The 19,246-nt window shown below is 42.3% G+C and overlaps 1 protein-coding gene across 1 annotated transcript in view; it reads left to right on the top strand.

Annotated features, from left to right (window-relative positions):
- The window catches only part of LOC122788261 (stonin-1-like), a 1,416,105-nt gene that overhangs the window by 1,012,951 nt on the left and 383,908 nt on the right, over positions 1 to 19,246 (top strand). Inside the window, exon 7 of the mRNA XM_044055325.1 lies at positions 10,521 to 10,604. Within this exon, the coding sequence (XP_043911260.1) occupies positions 10,521 to 10,604 (84 nt within the window). The remainder of the gene's footprint in view (positions 1 to 10,520; positions 10,605 to 19,246) is intronic.

Genomic DNA, 19,246 nt, shown 5'->3' with positions numbered 1-19,246 from the left:
TTTTATGGGAATTACCTTTCCTGATTTTGCCAGTTTTTTTTCCTTTTATAGTATAGAGTCTTTAATCTGGGATGGCACATTGGCATTTTTTTTCATTGAGGCTAGTTTTGGATTGACATCTAGTAGGTACAGCAGCTTTTGTGCAACCTTTGACAGGGTTGTACTGAGTTTCTGAGTGCAGTTCAGCACAGGCTGCTGTGTTCTCTGGTTTTGAAGGGGCATTGAATTTTGAGAAGCCATCCCTTTTTAAGAGGTAGTTTGCATTTGAATATTTTCTGTTGCTGAGTTTACTGGAGTTACTCAATTGATTTTGAAGGAGACTGCTTTATGGTCAAGCCTTACCAGGGAGGGCAAGGCATTAGGAAGGGGTGCAGTGTTCTCCCATATTTTTGAGTGTATGGTGCAGTGTTTGTAGCCTGTAGTGGGGGAGAATTCACTATTCGGTGAAGGTTGTTTGTATTTACAATGGGCAGGAATCTTTGTGTCGATAAATTTGAGGCTGTGTAGGTTTCCCAGCTTATAGAGGTGAGATTGAAGTCTTCCATTAGTAGAGCTCTAGGTTGGATTGTAACGGTCTCAAGCAGGTCCAGGTTTGCATTGCAAGCTTCTTTGGGACATGAGGGTGAGCTATAGATATCTAGGATGTGGTATGGGATTTTTTCTATGTTGATTTGCACATGAAGCAACTCCAGCTTGTCATCTTGTTTGCCTACCTAGACATATGCTCATTATTGATATACATGAAGCCACCTTGACCTTTAGCCCATGTCTGCGCAGATACTGGTTTAAAAGTAGGTAAGGCACTGAAACCTTGCAATGCTGGGTACTTTCTGCCAATTTAAACCATGACTCTGTAACTGCGCATATATCTACATTCTTAAGTGTGAGTAGGTCTTGGAGGGAAGTGTAGTTTTTTTATTTATGCTTTTGGCATTGCAGTAATACCCTGACGTTCATCTGAGCTGATTTTGCTCTGTGTTGGTGGGTTTGTCAGTTTGATATAGCCTAAAAAAGGCATTATGAAGGGATAAAATGTTTATCCACATTGTGATAGCCTGCAAGGGGACAGGTGCAAAACCATCCTTGGCAAAGCAACAATAACTGTATATTCTCACGCTGGGAAAGCAACATGTTGTTTTAACCATGTCCTCCCTAGCTGACAAATATTGGATCCCCTTAGAATGACACCAAAAAAATAGTCAGTTGTTAAAATCAATTATCATTTCCTCATATTGTGGCATTGTCCTGAGTGATGGTGATATGCTGCTCAATGCTAGGCTCATACAAGCCTGAGATGCATAGTATGAGAGCTCCATAATGTGCCACTTCATATAGTCCAGGGAGGTACATCTCAGGTCATTTACACCTACATGGATTATGAGGAATCATAGTGCTACCTATGGTCTAATAACGTAAGTGCGTGATTTGGTGGATCCTGGACCCAGGTAAGCAACTAACCATTATCATCTTGTTCAGCCTGTTTAGAGGGACATCTGTATGTCTTACAGTGGTGCTCTACATGGCCAGAATGCTGTGCCCAACCCTGGGGAGCCTGTAGCTGGCATGAATAACCCTATTTATCCCAGCCTTCTTGTCAAAAAGAAATGCAACAAAGCACTCATCTTTTCTTTCACCAATTCTTCTGGACAGGGGTAGGTTATTATGACTGACTCTGGGTCTAGTGCAGGCTATTGATCCTTTTTATTTGGTGGCATCTCATAAAGGAAAAAAGGATTCCTCTTTTCCTGAAGAGATGCAAGATTTTGGATCTGTAGAGGAATGCGATGGGACTGTGTTGTCGAAGTTTGGCTGGCAGTGTCATCAGAACCTCTCAGATGATGCAAAAAATGAGATCTTACATTCCCCTTTAGATAATAAGTATTATCAAAAAATGAGATGAGAGAGGTAAGCTGATTCAGAGAATCTCTGAGATTTAAAGACTGACTTCTCTACATTTTCCAAGAGATTTTAGTCTCCCTTGTCCCACTTTGGCAGAACACAAAATAAAAACACTCAGCAGATTGCTGGTACGCAGACATTTAAAAACAATGTCAGGGGGTGCTAAAAAGAAAGCATGAGCCCCCCCTTGAGCAAGTGACAGTCATACAAGGCAGAAGGGCTGTATAAGAGACCTTGCCCTCCTCCATAGTCCCTTATCCCTTCCAGAAGATCTGAATCCCCATTTCTCTCTCTTGCAACAGATTTTTTCGAACAAATTTTTTCTGTGAATGATTCAGCAGGGTTACAGATGGGAATGGGTTTAAATTTATCATCATCAACCCCCTTTTTTCCCATTTTTCTACACGGGGTCATAGTATCATGTTAATTGTCGCCATCTCTCTTGATTCAATGCCACACTCCTGTCTTCTTCTACTACAATTATGCCTGACTGTCGCAGATCTTTCACACAGTCCATCCAACTCTTTGATGGATGACAGTCCATCCAACTCTTTGATGGATGTCAGTGTTTAATCTTATTTTCTTCCTGTCTGTCCCAAATCTTCACCAGATTCTCTTCTACTTTTTTGCACATGTGACCAAACCACCTTAATCCGTTTTTGATCTTTTCTGCAATTGGGAGCTACTTTGGCTTTTGCTCTTTTGTCCTCATTTCCATGTCTGTCCCATAGTGTGCATCCTACCACCATTCTCAGGCACTTCATTTCCATCACGTGTAGCTTCCTCATTTGCTCTGCCTTTACAGGCCCAGATTCTGTACCATATAGTAGTATTGGTTGCACTACTGTCTTGTACATCTTGCATATAAATTCATCATTTCCAGGGAATTATCCCACATCCTCCAAACCACACCCTACTGTTTCCTCCTGTTCTACAGCATGTACTGTCTCAGGAGTAATTAAAACAGTTCCTTCTGCCCATTTGGGAAAGAATTATGTTAAGGAATATTTTTAGGGCTAAGGAAAGAAATGCTTGGAGACATGTTCTGGATCTTTCTTTCATAAACCATTATGCAATTGTGCCCAAGTTTATAATGCTTTCACTTCACAACCTGTTACCCCTTCCTCATTTGAGATTTGCTAACTTTAGATTTTGAAGAGTCTTATCACATTCCTATTCAACTAGATTTCAGGTATATCTTAGTTTTGTGTGTCTGGATCACATTATCCATTCCCTGTCTTAACCTTTGGACTATCCACTGCTCTAGTAGTGTTCACAGAATGTCTTCTTCCTGTTATAGCCCATCGCATGCTACAGGGTATCCCCATTTTTTCATATTTAGATGAGTTGCTTGTCTTTGAAGAGTCTTTTTCAAAGTGTCTGGGAATATCTTTACTTGGGTGAGACCTGCTACACAAAGCATGGGATTCCAGGAGAACATTCAGGCGTCTTTGGACTCCATCAGACAGGATTGTGTTCCTGTTGTGTCTCCTAGACGCCTCACTGCAAAGAGCTTTTCTTCACAGGAAAAAATTAGATCTGTGTTCCAGAGGTTTCCACTCAGACTTTAGTCACAGAGACCGTATACCTCAGGATTCCGTGTCTCATAGCATCTATAATTCTCATGATACCTCCAGATACAGTGGTACCTGAAGTTCCTTTGGTCCCAGCACTAACACTCATTTTCTTTTCAGATTCCAGTTATAGGATTTGTGCGAAGATAAATCATTTGGTGAAGACATCAAATATCCCTATATCCAGGTTTCCCTTTTCTCCTACTCTGAAGCAGTCAGTGTCAAGGGTATAAAAGTGCAAGGTGTCTGGGACAACAAAGATAGACTCCAGTTTATAAACACAAGTGATGCTTACCATATCAAGGCACTCAACTCTCTGAATCACCTTTGGTCCCCAGGACATCTTCAAGTAGTTAATAGACAATACAACAGTGATGTGGTACGTAAACAAGCAAGGGGAAACCAGATTGTATCCCCTATGCAAACTAGCCATGATAGGTAGCATAGGATGTACCATTACAGCACAATCTCACTTTATAGGCAACTTTCTTTCCATCATAGCAAAACTATGTGGCAGACAAGCTGAGCAAGACAAAGGCAGACCCTCAGGAATGGAAACTAGATTGGGGGTATTCCAAGATTTGATCTTTCTGTGGGGAGTTCCTCATGTATACCATTTTGCGTTTTGTCTGAACAGTCAGCTGGCAAAATTCTGCTCCTAGCAAGAAGGCTTGAAAGACAGATGCCTTTTCTTCTCCTTGAAATTAAATATTCCAGAATGCCTTTCTACTGCTAACCAGGGTACTTCTGAAGATTCAGAAGGAATTCCCCAAGGTCATTTGGGTGACTCCTTTCTAGCCCAGGAAACAGTTCTCCCTTCTTTTGGAAACTGGCCAGAGAAAATACCACAAGCTTCCTCATAGACTGGAAATATTTATTGTGGTTTTGATCTATGTCACTGGGAATATATATATTTAGTATTGTCCTGTTTTATTTATTATTAAATATATTTAAACCTTTCATTGTGGTTGCTCTGTGTAGAGATATTTATGTTTTGAAAGTACTTGCATGTTTATTTGGTGACACTGTGTAGGCCACTCCTAATAGCTTTGCTCGTGGTCAAACTACGATTTGTATTAATATTAATGTCACTCAGTATATTGGGTACCCTTGGAAGAGCCTTAAGGTAGCTAGCAGGAGCAATTGGTGGCAGTGAAAACTACGTTATAGTTTGGGCAGAAGGGAGCATAGCTAATAAACCTATGCCAGCTTTTCCCAAGTGTGTGTGTGTAAATCAAACTTCAGTGTGTGTGTCTCCACTACTTGGGCAGGGACACGAAGCACAGGTTGGACAGAGAGGGTGCTGGAGGTCTTGGCTTGGTCAATCAGCTGGGATCTCAGTGTTATAGCTGTGCCAGTGGGGGGAGTCTTATTGGACATCTGGAGAAAGAGGGAGAAACCAGCATGGGACAGACTGTGGTCACTGTGTGCTCTTAAGAGAAATTGCACTTGATGCACAGAGTTGCATCTGGAAATACTTTGTGTATACCTGTTATCCTTCCATTGAACGTCCCCCCACAGATGCCAGTGGTGAGGACTGAGGCTCCTTGATTACTGGGGCAGTGGTGAGTCATCACAGCCAACTTGCTGCTTGTTCTTCAACACAGTTTCATACTTTTCAACTACTTCCTTAGAGACAGACACACACAAGCATAAGCCACAGCAATGATTGTTTAACACTACATTTGAATGATAAGAACATCCAAGTGAAGCACCAAACATTTTAGGAAACATACCTCAGAAAAGTGATAGCTCTCAGAATAATTCAAATACCGTTCATGTATTCATCATAACTCAATTTCCTGACAGGTGGCAAACCTCAACAGGCCCACTATTTGAATTAGTAGGGCAAGTGCATTTTCCAGTGCCATTGTTTATTTAATGCAGGAAAGCATCCAGTACTGCTTTTTTTTCCTGAATTCCCTATGTGTTTTTAAGCTGCAGAAGTGATCTTTGTCTACAAGATAAAATAGCACAGTAATGAAAATTAAACTGTGTGTAATATTTTATGTAGAAATGCAGTTTTTCTTATAGGTTCATAGGTTCATAGGTTCATACTAGGCTATCTGCCCGAGGGCATTTATAAGCCTAGCCCATTGTTTTGTGGCTTACGCAACCCCTTTAGTATGGGGAACTATACCCATTATTTTGCTGTGCCTCTGTCGAGCAGTGACACTGAGGTAATTCCTGGGGTATATCTGCGATCTCCCATCCATTGGTCAAGATTTCTCTTGAACAAGGCCAGCGAGGTGCTCTGCCTCACATGTACCGGGATTTTGTTCCACAGCATAGGAGTCTTTGGGTGATGAATCTATCTCTCCAGCACGTCCTATTAATAGCCGTGTCGAGGTTTAAGTCTCCGCCCTTGTGGCTCTGATGGATCTAGATTTTTGAGGTGAAGCATATTCATCAAATCTGGGTTTGACATGGCCTTGTATGTTAGGCAAAGGTCACCTCTGAGCAAGCGTGGCGACTGAATAGAGCTGGAGTTCTTTCAGTCGGGCAGCATAGGACAGATTTTGAGACCCTTTATCCTTTTGGTGAGGAACTTTTGTGGCCTCTCCAGCTGCTGCAAGTGTCGGGTCAGAAACATTCGAATGGGGCATTGTACTCAATCATTGGTCTGATGAGTGATGAGTAAAGGGAGACTATGACCTCCCTTGATCTAGATGAGAATCCCTTCATGATAAGGTGGGCAATGTAGAAGGACTTCCTAACTACTTTAGCTACATGGGTGTCGAATGACAGACTACTATCAACCTGGGTCCCCAGGTCCCTGATAACTTCTTCTGTGCTCAGTGGATTGCCACCTATTTGGTAGCTAGGGGTAACCTTGTTTTTCCCGAAGGGTATGACTATGCATTTTTGGCATTTAACTTTAGGCCGTGGCTCTGGCACCAGTTATCCGTTTCTGTGAGACCCTTCTGAAGGATATCTGTGTCAGATGTGTTTTCTACTATGGCGCCCAGTTTGCAGTCATCTGCAAACTTTGTCAGCCATAACCCTCCTGTGTTTGCTTGTACTGAAAAGTAGATGCCAAACAAGAGTGGGCCCAGGACTGAGCCCTGTGGGACACCACTTGTGACAGGCTTTGAGTCTGACATGGCGCCAGCAACTCTGACCCTGTGGGTTCTGTCACTCAGCCAGTTTGCAACCCATCTTGTGATGTATGGGTTAACATTTAAGCTGATGAGTTTTTCAATGATACCCGAGTGGGGAATTGTATCAAGGCCTTAGCCAGATCGAGGTAGGCTGTATGGACTGCCTTTCCTCATCAATGGCTTTGGTGACTGTTTCAAAAAGTCAACCAAGTTTAAAAGGCATGATCTGCCTTTGACAAAGCCAAACTGGGTTGGATCCAAAGTCTGCAAATTCCTATGTCTTTATTTATGAGGTCCATTATGATCCTCTCCATGGCTTTGCAGATAAGGCTTGTCAAGCTAATGGGCGGTAATTTCCAGGGTCTGTGGAGGCACCGCCTTTGTGAAGTGGGACCACAGTTGCAGTGCGCCACTCCCTGGGTACGTATCCAGAGGTAAGACTTTGATTAAACAGCTGTCCTAGCTGTGGGTTTAATTCCTCATTGAGTTCGTGGAGCACACAGCCGGGACACCACCGGGTACGATGGATGCTGTGTCTTTTGCTTTGGAGAGAGCAGCTCTCACTTGGGCGCTGGAGATGTATGGGGGGCTGCACTGATTTGGAATAGATATCTCTCCTTTGGGGAGGGGAGAAGTTTGCACTGAACCTGTCAGCCAGTATGTTGGCAATGTCTGTAGGATCAGTAATCTTCATATCATTTTGAACTAGTTCTGAGCATATCTGGGAGTTTCCTCCTAGGTTTCTAACATAGCTAAAGAAGGCCTTATGATTGTCTTTTGAGTCTTTAGCTATTTTTCTCTCGAAATTTGCTTTGGATGATTTTATGAGAGCTCTTAGTTTTTTACTTATAGTGATCAAGGGTGTCTTACCTTTTAAGGATTTTGCTCTATCTTGTAGTAGCTTCCTCCTTTTGTTGTAGAGTTTGTTTATGGCTGGGGTCCACCAGACTGGACGCTTGCCTTTGGTACAAAGAGTCTTTGTTTTGCTTGGGATTGCCTTATCCATGCAGTCCTGCAGGTGCTGGTAGAAGGCGTTTGTAAGTGATTCAGCGGCTTGAGTATTGTTTTCCCCGCTCGGGGCCTGAAAGAAGACCACACTAGTCTTTAGATGTGAGAAGTCGGCTATTGATAAGTTCTTCACTGTGGTCTTTTTATTTCAGGTGGGGTGGGATGAGGACCTCCAGCGAGATTAGTTTGTGATCTGATCTCACCAGTGAGGGGTATACTTCCGGTGTTGAACATTGTGCTCCCATGTTCGTGATGATGAGATCAAGTATGTTATCTCCTCTTGTGGGGATGGTAACTAGTTGTTCTATGGCATTTGAGTTTATGAATTCCAGGAACTTTTGGGCTAGGGTGTTTGGGCTTGAGTAGTGTTCCCAGTCCATATTAGGGTAATTGAAGTCACCTAGTATGATGGTGTTTGGTGATACATTTATCCCCTCTAGTGTTTTCAGGAAGGCCATGTGAGTTTCCTGAGTTTGTGAGGGTGGCCTGTAACATGCTACAATTTGCAGAGCAGTCTTGCCTATGGTTAATTGCACCTGGATGGTCTCCGATGCATCGTGCGTTGCTACCAGTCTTGAGGTGTGGGTGTCCTTGATGAATATGGATACCCCCCCTCCTTTCTTGGTATTGTCCGGATTTTGGGGCCGGAACGCATGATATGAGGTAAAACCTGATAGCTGGGGTGCTCTCAGGAGCCTTGAACCAGGTTTCTGTCACAGCACAGACATCGATGTTCTCCATACTGAGAAGGGCCTCGAGTGCGTGCATTTTGAGATTTAGACTTCTGGCATTGAGCAGCATTACCCTTAGTTTTTTCCTTTTTGTGTTCTAGGGTGGTAGGTTTAGAATTTGAGCCTTGCCTAAAAAGGCACTATGGGGTGGCAAGAGCCTTTGCCAATATCCGAATCCCAGGGTGACAGGTGCAAGCCATCCCTCAAGCAGCGTGGCTTGTCCAGCATGTCATCCCAGGCAGACAGATACTGGATCCCCTTTGAATGACACCAGTGTTTAAGCCAATTGTTAAAGCTGATCATCTTATCTCTGTATTGTGGCATAATTCTTGGTGAAGGTAGGATACTGCTCAAGGTCAGGGTCATACCTGCCTGGGCTACATAATCAGAGAGCTCCTCAATGTCTCTTTTCATGTAGTCCAAGGAGGTACGTCTCAGGTCGCTTACACCAGCGTGGACAATGACTGAGTCATATTTGTACCTGCTGTTGAGAGACCTGAGTGCTTGCGTTATGTGGCGGATTCTAGCGCCCGACAGGCAGCTTACTGTGACCTTCTCCTTACTCAGTCTGGTGAGCGGGACATCCGTGTGTCTGACTATGGAGTCACCAATGACTAGTGTGTCTGGCATTGTGTTTGGCCTTAAGGGCTGTGACTGTTTGACACTCTGACTGTGAGGTCTATGTGTTGCGGGTGTTCTGAGGTGGTGGTTGTTTGGGTGTCTGCTTTGGTGGCCTCTGCTGTTTTGGTAGATTTTTGATCAGAGCCTCCGAGTATGTCTTTGTGTGTTTATGTGTATGATTTGAGGTTGTAATGGTACTATGTGGGACTGGGTCTATAGTGTGTGTGGTAACCTTCTCCTCCTGACTGGTCTTGCCAGTCCTATGTTGAGAGAGCTCAGCCTCCAGTTTGGCCGTATAGTTGCATCTCTCGCATGTATTTGTGTTTTGTGGGAGGAGGAAAGGGTTGTTCAGGTACATGAGGCAATTGAAACATTGCCTCAATATTCCCAGGTTCACCAGCTGAGCAGGAGAGGACACTAGCAACTGATCCCTCGACATGCTAGAAGGGTAGACTAAAACTTTAAAAAAGATTCCGGGGACGTGGGTGACCGAGAAATGGGGGTTGCCTTTTTGGGGTACTATCTATGACAAGAGTGCCGTATCAAGGTAATAAGTACTGTAGGAGCAAGTGCTAGGTTTAATAGATAGAGAATAGTCTACTTGGAGTCAAGTAGAGTTGATCTTTTAGTTATAGGATACGCTGATTTGATCAGTAGTATAGTTCGAGGAAGGTAGTTTTAAGGGAAAATTTGAAGAGTGGACTTTAGGTAGCCCGAATAGTTTAAACCTGCTTAACCGGCGCTGCCCTAGTGTGCAACAGTGGCAGCTCCGCTAAATCGCTCTAACGCTGCTTAGCTGCTTTATACCAGGGGCTGGAAAAGCTAGAAACTGGCCCAAAACGACCAATAAACTACTAGTTACTGGCTGAAACCTCACAAAACTGGACAAAAGGCAGCTCAATGCTTCCCACTCCCACTGGTAAGCAAGGTAGCTTCCCTTCCCCCAAATAAGGCAAGGAAACAGTACACAGGAACTACAACCAAAGCCCAGGAATCAGCAACTCTGAAACTGGACTAAACTAGTAAAGCAGGAAAGCAAGGTAGCTTCCCTTCCCCCAAATAAGGCAAGGAAACAGTACACAGGAACTACCACATCTTCTCTCCATTACTACACCCAGAATGACCGAGGCTTGTGTGCCGATCTTTTCAAAACATTAGTTGTGATGTTAGGTTAATTCTGAGAAACAAAATGGTGCACACTCTAGCACCCCACAGAATATATTGTATTTTCCAATATGTAGAAAATTAGAGTAATTTGGGAAGAGAACTGACAATTGGCATGTAAAACAATTAGGTGCTATAGAGTTTAATGGGTGATATCACTGTTGTCAGTGCCATTGTTATTGCTTATTGTTCTGGACATTTTAGGTTATAAATTTGCCTTCAAAAGTCATGATGTTTATTGGATTAAATACAGTCTATTAAAACGTGATTACGTTTATTGGATTAAATCCAGTCTATTAATATACCTAAGTGAACAGTGCTCCATTGCAAGTATCATATTTGTTTATATTCTGTTTTTTCAAAACACTGAATGCTTTAAGTATTTCATTTTTTTCATTCTGAATATGTCTAGTGCTCTTCAGCAGCAAGCGCAACGTTTACCCTTCCTGCTGGTATCAGTTATCCTATACAGGTACCATCTGGAGTTACACTTCAGACAGCTTCTGGTGAGTATGCTGTTGTTTACTAGTATTTCTTTCAGATCATAAAAGTAAGAAAAATTAGCTTGTACTTGGCAAATAAGATAGTGGAACAATCATCAGTGTAGCTAATTGCTGCTGCAGGAGTTCATTGGTATTTTATTACTTTTTGATTTACCACTAATAATTATTTATCCCTCTCATTTAACACTTTAATACTGCATATAGCAAATGTGCTCTATTTCTTTCTATATTACTCTTTCATGTAAACTTTTATTAAATTTTAACCTATTTACAAGGAGGGGAAAGGTTATCAAATTCAAAACTAATTAGCAATGCAATGTATTAGTTATACAGCTAAAAAGATAAGACAAAGAAATGTACTTATTATTCATTCTTAATTCAATAACAATTCTGATTTGTTTCCACGGTTATATTTTGTACTCTTATTAACAGATCTTAACTTCAGAGAATCCATTTGTTAGATACAATTAGCAGCAAGATCTACAAATTCTGTAAAGGTACAGAATCATATTTCCACTTTAGGATAATCAGTTTACTAGCTAGTACTGAAAAAATCCAAAATAAAGAAGATTGTTTATGATCAACTTCTTTTGGAACAGGAACATTCATTAATATAGTTTCCCTTCATACAATATAATTATCGGCCCATAAACCTTTAACAAACATCGCTGATATCATTCCAGTTATGTACTCAGTTTTTCACAGTCTAAAAAGCTTTAATTAAATCTGCTTTGACCTCTTTCTTACAACTGCAACAAGTTGAAATATTTGATCTGATGTCAGTTTTCATTCTTCAGCTGATTGGTTCGGATCTGATCCTGTGATTCTGGGAACCAAAAAGCTCTTGAGCCTTTCCTTACTCATAATGCAGCAACCCTAAGCTTCCTCAGATCTTGTTTGCTGCTTTTCGTGAAAGACGTGGTTGCTAGTAGCTCTTGAGCCTCATTGCTTATTTTTCAGATTAGTTGAACATTTTCATCATATCTATCTTCCCTTTTTGTTCCCTTACCTTTGTAAAGTTGTATATAGCCTATTTTTCTTCATAGTTGATTGAATTTCTTCCGGTTTTCTCTTACTCGTTAGTGTAATCTATGATACCATTGTTGGTAGTCTCTGTTCTCTTCCTACTTGTTAGAGTAACCTTACTACCATTGTTGGTAATTGCTATTCCTTTTGATTTCTTCTTTATTCCCTTTCTGCAAAAAAAAAAAAAATTTAAACTTAGCTATATTAAGCTCCCTTTTGTTTCTCTTCACCATTACCATGGTGGAAAAAGGGCCATCCGGTTTCAAAAAAAGTGTGGACATAATCCCTGTTGGACACTCAGTCTGTGTTTACTGTCTGGGCCCTCAACATCTTCATAAGGAATGTTCTATCTGTAGAAATTTTATCCATGTGGTTTGATGGATAGAAAAAACAAGTTGATATTAAAAGGTTTGTTACCACCTTTTGGACAGGCTATTACAGCTGCTGAACACCCCATAAAAAATCAGAGGAGTCTATCGAGATCTCCTGTTCCATCTACTTCCTGTGCTCCATTCTTCAGGGAAGAAATCAAAATTGGATACAAGAAGATCTTATTCCTCTTCCCCCTTGGATCTAAAGAGATCCAGTACCCTTGGATCCCAATAAGAAACTGTCAGATCCTATGACTCAGGATCCTTTGACTTTTCCCAGGACCTGTTATTCCCTTCAGTTGATCCTGCTGTTTCTAGGCTGCCTTCTCTTTTCTTAGAGAGGAGCCATACGAAATCCTTTCTGCTGGTATCTCTGTCATCTAGAGGTCTAACTGAAGATGTGGATCAGATGAAGTTACTCTCGGCACAGATCCAGATGAGTTTGTTACCGGCGCCTACCAGGTAGGATCAGACAGTTCATCTCTCATTCACTCCACCATTTCATTCTCCTCTGATTCCACTGGATGTTTAGAGACCCAGGATAAGGGTATTCCGGGTCCGTCAGACTCTGATCAGAGGATTACCTTATCATCGAATCTGAAGTGGACTCTAAATGTCTTGGCTTTGAATTTTTCACATCTGAAGGAGACACTGAGCTGGAGCCTCCATGTCAGATCTGAGGATTTGGTGTCGACTCCCAAGTTTTCAGTGCCATCTTTGCGCCTTGCCCCTCTGGCACTGGATAGCTCTGCTATATTTTCTAATATAGACTAGAAGTGGAACCAATAGAATTTAACTGTAAGATTATGTTCTTAGGCCTTCCTCAGTTGCCTCCTTGTCAGCTCCCACATTTTCCTTTAGTTCTTCGGGATCTGGTAATACAGGGAACCATCCATCCTGTTCCCTTTTTTCAGCAGGGGGCAAGTTTTTATTCCAGGATATTTCTTGTTCGCAGGAAGGGAGGGGTCATGCAGGCCCATTTTAGTCCTGTCCAATTTTCAACAACTTTCTCAAGGACATTATTTCATTAGACCCTTTTCCCCTGTTATTTCCTCAAGCTTTTTTGGAATTCTGGAATTTGAAGGATGCTTACCTCTATATTCCTATTCACCCTGTATTCAGGATGCTTTTACATTTATCTGTTTCTTCCTTTCATTATCAGTTCAATGCCTTGCCTTTTGGTCTTTGTACAGCTCTGTGGGTCTTTACCAAATGTCTGGCCCTTGTTGTAGCCTTCTGCAGATTTCAGGGAGTTCAAATGTTCCCTTACTTGGATGACATTTTGATTCAAGCTCCCCCTCTCAGCTGCTTCTGCTTTAGGATCTGTACTTCACACTGTGTAGAAGCATAGTGGAGGTTCACCCTCAGTCTCAAAGTGTGACTCCCTCTAAGGATCAGATGTTCCTAGGTTGCAGGATTCAGACCATTCCAATGTTGGCTTGTCTCCCAAGGTCCTCTGTTTGACTGCTTTCTTCCACCCCTTCTAACTCTTCCCATCCTTCCTGCAAGAGAATTTCTCTGAGCTCTTGAAGACATGGTAATCACCCTTCTCATGGTTTCTTTTGCCAAACTCCTCATGAGGAAATTTCAATGGTATCTCAAGACTATTTGGCTCCAGCACTGCCATCTTCTGAAGTATCTGCCTCAAGCTCTGCTGGTGGATTCATCAGGTTTCCCTGAAGCCAAGTCTGCCTTTTCAGGTTCCTTTCTCTACTCAGGAGCTGAACATGTATGTTTCCAATCGAGGTTGAGGAGTTTCCTTCAACCTCCAAATCCAGGGTCTTTGGTTCCATCAACAACTGGCAGGCCATATCAACAGCCTTCAAATCCAGGGTCTTTGCTTCCATCAACAACTGGCAGACCATATCAACATCAAGGAGATTAAGGATGTACTTTTAGGTCTCCAGGCCTTTCACTACCTTTGGGTTATGGGTCCTTTAAAGGTTTTACAGACCGTACTGAAAAATGTAATTTATTTCGGTGGTGCTGCTGTACTTGATGGACTGGAACCACATTCTTCTTAAGACACAAAGTCTTGCTGACTGTTTACTGCTGAATCTGAGAGATGGCCTGCACCTGTCGCCCTTAGGATTCCGGATACTGGCAAAAGCTCTTGCCACCCTTATAGTGCCTTTTTTAGGCAAGGGTCAAATGACAAATTCACCACCGTAACAGGTACAAGCAAGCAAAATCTGAGGGTAATGCTACTCAATGCTAGAAGTCTAAACCTCAAAATGCACTCACTCGAGGCACTCCTTAAAATGGAGAACATTGACATCTGTGCAGTGACAGAGACCTGGTTCAAAGCTCCAGAGAGCACCCCTGCATTACCAGGCTTCAATTCATACCACACCTTTCGGCCACCTAACCCAGAAAGAAGCACTAAAGGCGGAGGCATGTCCATATTCATTAAGGATATCCACACCTCCAGGCTAGTTGCACAGCATAATGCATCCGAGATTATCCAAGCGCAACTAACTCTGGGCAAGACCGCAATCCAAATTGTAGCTTGCTACAGACCCCCCACCATGCCCCAGGATTCACACTCCTCATTTCCTGATACACTGGAAAGTATTAGGGTACAACCCAAAACCCTAATAATGGGCGATTTCAACTACCCCACCATTAACTGGGAAAACTACTCATGTACCAACTCTTTTGCTCAACGTTTTCTAGAATTCATAAATTCCAACCCCTTGGATCAACTTATTCACACCCCCACCAGGGGCAGCAATATCCTAGACCTGGTCATTACCAACATGGGAAACCGGTGTTCCACACCAGAGGTCAATTCCTCGTTGGTCAGATCCGAGCACAAGCTAATCAGCCTAGACATCCACATCCCACCCCCAGCCCCAATTAGGGAAACCATCATAAAAAACTTCTCAAAAGCCAACTTCACACTTCTTAAGGCAGAAGTGGCAAACCTCATGACACCCATGCAGACGGACAATAGAGGTATGACTGCCGGATCCTACACAAATGCACTTTATAAGCACTTACACGAGTGCATGGATCATGCTATCCCTAATAGAACCAAGATGTTATCCTCCAAAAAAGGAAGCCAATCTGGTGGTCCTCTGCCATAAACAAACTCTACAACAGAAGAAAGAAACTGTTGCAAAAAAGAGTAAAATCCCATGACTGGAGGAACTCCCTGGTCAACCTCAGTAAGAAGCTGAGATCCCTCATAAAATCCTCCAAAGCTAGTTATGAAAACAAAATTGCCACTGACACTAAAGACAACCACAAAGCATTCTATAGCTATGTCAAGAATCTAAATGGGAACACTCAGATCTGCTCTGAGTTGCAGCATAATGGCACTAAATATACAGACCCAACTGATATTGCCAACATCCTAGCAGATAGGTTCAGTGCTAACTTTACCTAATGCAAAGTTCCTATAATCATGGCTGCACAGGTAAAAAACACACACTCCAAAGCCAAGAACACAGCATCCATGGGACCTGACAATATCCCAGGCTGCGTTCTACATGAACTACAGAATGAACTGACACCCTACCTAAGTACCATGTTCAATCATAGCCTCACCTCAGGCTTTGTACCCACTGAATGGCGCACCGCGACAGTTATCCCACTCCACAAAGGGGGAGCCACGTCAGACCCCGGGAACTACCGCCCCATTAGCCTGACGAGCCTGGTCTGCAAGGCCATGGAACGTATCATTGTGGAACTCGTAAACAAAGATATTGGTAATCTCCAAACTCTGGACCCTACTCAGTTTGGATTTGTAAAAAGCAGATCATGTCTCCTAAACCTGATTGACTTCTTTGAAGCAGTCACCAAAGCCATAGATGAGGGTAAAATGGTTCACACAGCTTATCTAGATCTCGCCAAGGTTTTCGACACCATCCCCCACTCTGGAATTATAGATAAGCTCACTAAACTAGGTATAAATCCCTATGTCACAAGATGGGTTGCCAACTGGCTCACGGACGGAACCCACACTGTGAAAGTAGCGGATTCCAAATCCGACATCAGACCAGTGACAAGTGGAGTACCACAGGGTTCAGTCCTGGGTCCTCTCCTGTTTGGTATCTGCTTCTCTGAAGTGCAGGCCAACACAGAAGGTCTTTGGCTAAAGTTTGCAGATGACTGCAAACTAGGAGCCATAATCGAAACTCCTAACAATGTGGACATACTACAAAAGGGCCTCACTGAGACAGATACCTGGTGTCAAAGCCATGGCCTGAAGCTCAATGCCAAAAAGTGTATTGTCATCCCCTTTGGTAAAAACTCTGTACCCATGAACTACCACATAGCTGGTAGTCTACTTAATGCCGAAAATGTGATGAGACCTTGGGACACAGGTGGACAGTAGTCTCTCCTTTGATGATCACATCGCCACAGTGGTCAGAAAATCCTTCTACGTGGCTCATCTCATCACAAAAGGATTCTCATCCGGAAAAAAAGAGGTCATTGTTCCCCTCTACTCATCACTCATTAGACCCATTATAGAGTACAACGCCCCTTTTGGTATGTACCTCACAAGACATCTACAACAACTGGAAAGACCACAGAAATACCCCACAAAGAGGATTACTGGCCTCAAACAGATGCCCTGTGCAGACCGTCTCAAAAAACTACAACTTTACTCCATCGCATATCGCCTACTCAGGAGCGATCTCTGCCTAACATACAAGCTATGTCAAACCCAGAGCTGTTGGACATGCTCCACTTAAAGAAATCCCAATCCCTCCGAGCTACACGCTCTAGGGACCTTAACCTTGTCACCACAATAAACAGAACATGTTGGAGGGATAGATTCCTGTCCCAGAGACTTCCCTTACTCTGGAACAGACTACCTATCTATGTCAAACAGAGCTCCTCATTAGCACTCTTCAAGAAAAATCTTGATGATTGGATGGGAAATGGGAAATTCACCCCGGGGATCACTTCTGTGGCTCTGCTCGACAGGGGCACAGGAAAATATTTTTTTTTTGGGTGGCAAAAGCCAGGGTACATTTTTTGGCTGGGCTTGTATGGGCCCTAGGGCCGATAACCTAGTACCTACCTATGAACCTAATTTTGCATGACTGCATCTGTAGTCTGTTTAAAGCACCAAGCCTTCCAAATTGCACACTGATAAAGAAATATATTTTGCAGCAGAATACTATTTCACTACAAGCATGGTTATTAAGAAATAACTTACTTTTATACCAAACAAGATTTACGACTGTAGTTTACAAATTTAATGTGAAAAGTTTTTCCTTCACAACTGATATGGACGATGGATTTATGGATTTCCATTCTCCAGTTACCTCGGAACCGAGTTCCTACCAAAATACCTCTAACATAGTTTAGTATATGTACCCTTTCTGTCACGCACTTGAAATCCTGTTTTTTCTCTTCTTATCTTTTTTGGGCTTTAGTGGGAAATCATATAATGTCTGTTTTTAAGACTTTTCTATTCTTTTGCGAAACCATTTAAGCACTTCTGCTGATGTGAGAATTTGCCTTTTAGAATTGGTTTCTGTTGATTCTATAAAAAGCCATGTCCATTTATCTGTGAGGAATTATGTCAAGCTTTTCTTAATATTGTGACAAACACATCTTTTACTATAAAAACATGTCCACTGACAGAAGTCTGTAAGGAAACACCTGTGAGAACCAAACTGCTCAGGAAATATCGTGTCCATTAATAGATCAGCAAACGTGAGAAAAGCATGTAATACTTGCTATCCAGAATGGCTTCTGTTATACATATAGTATGGATGCCCATTTTACATTACTAAACTCTATACCTACATTGAAGCAAACATTTTATTCTATGCTTTATCTTTCAGCATCTTTACAACAGAATTAATTTCAATCTTTTATTCACTGTTGAACACACTCTCTAATAAGTACCGCATTCATGTGCTACGTCAACAAACAAGGGGGCAAAAATCTTACCTTCTTTCTGGGTTGGCTGTTCAGGCTTGTTTGTCATTTTGCAGTCTTCCGTCACTTAGTTCTTCAGGTGGTTTACAGTCTTATGGCAAACTCTTTGAACAGGTCCAGGACAAATTGTCATGAATGTATGCTTCACAGTGGGTGTCTCTGGACATTGTACATTGGTGGGGTATGCCTCAAGTAGATCTTTCAGACTCCTGTCTGAATAGACAACTTACCCAGTTCTGTTTGAGTGTCAAGTCCTCTGGCTTGGAAAGTGGGTGTTTCTGTGTGCATATCTCCCTCTTCCTCTATTGTCCTGTGCAAAATCGTGTGGGACAGGCCCACAATCTTACTGTTGACTCCCTTTTGACCCAGACTGCACTGGTTCCCCCTTCTTTTTCATTTGACCTGGGCCAATCACAAGTTTCCTCACAGGATGCATCTTCTCACACAAGACAAAGGCTCTCTCATTCACCCTCACTTGCCCACCCTTCACTTGACACTTTGGGTGATAAAGGTTTGATTCCTTTCAGACATCATTTTTCTGAGGAGTTGCCTTGTGGGTATTCCTATGACCCTTTCTGTTTGTGTGAGTTGCTCTATTTTGGCTTGACATATTAATCTGTTAAAAGTTCATTTAGGTTCACTGGTGTTTACTAGATAAATGACCACAAAGGTCTTTTTAAGATAGCCATGGATCCCAAATCACTGACCAGTTCTTTTACCCTTGATAAGTGTAAGCAGGGACCTGGGTGATGAACAGCCGTTTCTGCTTGTGTCACTTTGAATCCACCTCTGGCTTATAGTTTTGAAGTCAATTTCTGCAAGATGTCCTTCATATTTGGTCTCCAAGAAAGCCTATACCTTCTTCTTGGGATCTTAATTTTGTTCTTGAGAAATTGACTTGTTCCACTTTTAAACCTTCAGTTTCCTCTTCCCTAAAACATTATACTTCAAAGATTCTCAGAACTTCATGCACTCATGGCAGTTCCACCTTTTTTGTTTTTTCATAAGGACAGGGTATCTCTCTCTTACCAGTATTTTTATGCCCAAGGCAGTTAATGACTTTTCTCTCTTGTCTTTTCCCTTTCTCCACAGAATCCTAGTGAGAGGGCACTTCACACCTTTGATTTGCATTGACCATTCAGATATTACCTAGACAAAACATGCCAGGAAATCTGAACAGCTTTTTGTTACCTTTCATGCCAGGAAATTGGGTTTGGTGGTATCTAAGCAATCCGTCTCCTCCTGTATTTCTAGTGCTATTTAATTTTGCTAATCTTCTCATGGCAATCAGCTTTCTTCTTCTGTTCATACTCATGCTACCAGAGCAGTGGCTACTTCTTGTGC

The sequence above is a fragment of the Protopterus annectens genome, chromosome 1.part2 (assembly GCF_019279795.1).
Source record: "Protopterus annectens isolate FY-2018-M chromosome 1.part2, PAN1.0, whole genome shotgun sequence".
NCBI classification, from domain to species: Eukaryota; Metazoa; Chordata; order Ceratodontiformes; family Protopteridae; genus Protopterus; species Protopterus annectens.
The sequence above is the reverse complement of the archived record's forward strand: the minus strand, read 5'-3'. Positions and strand labels throughout refer to the sequence as shown.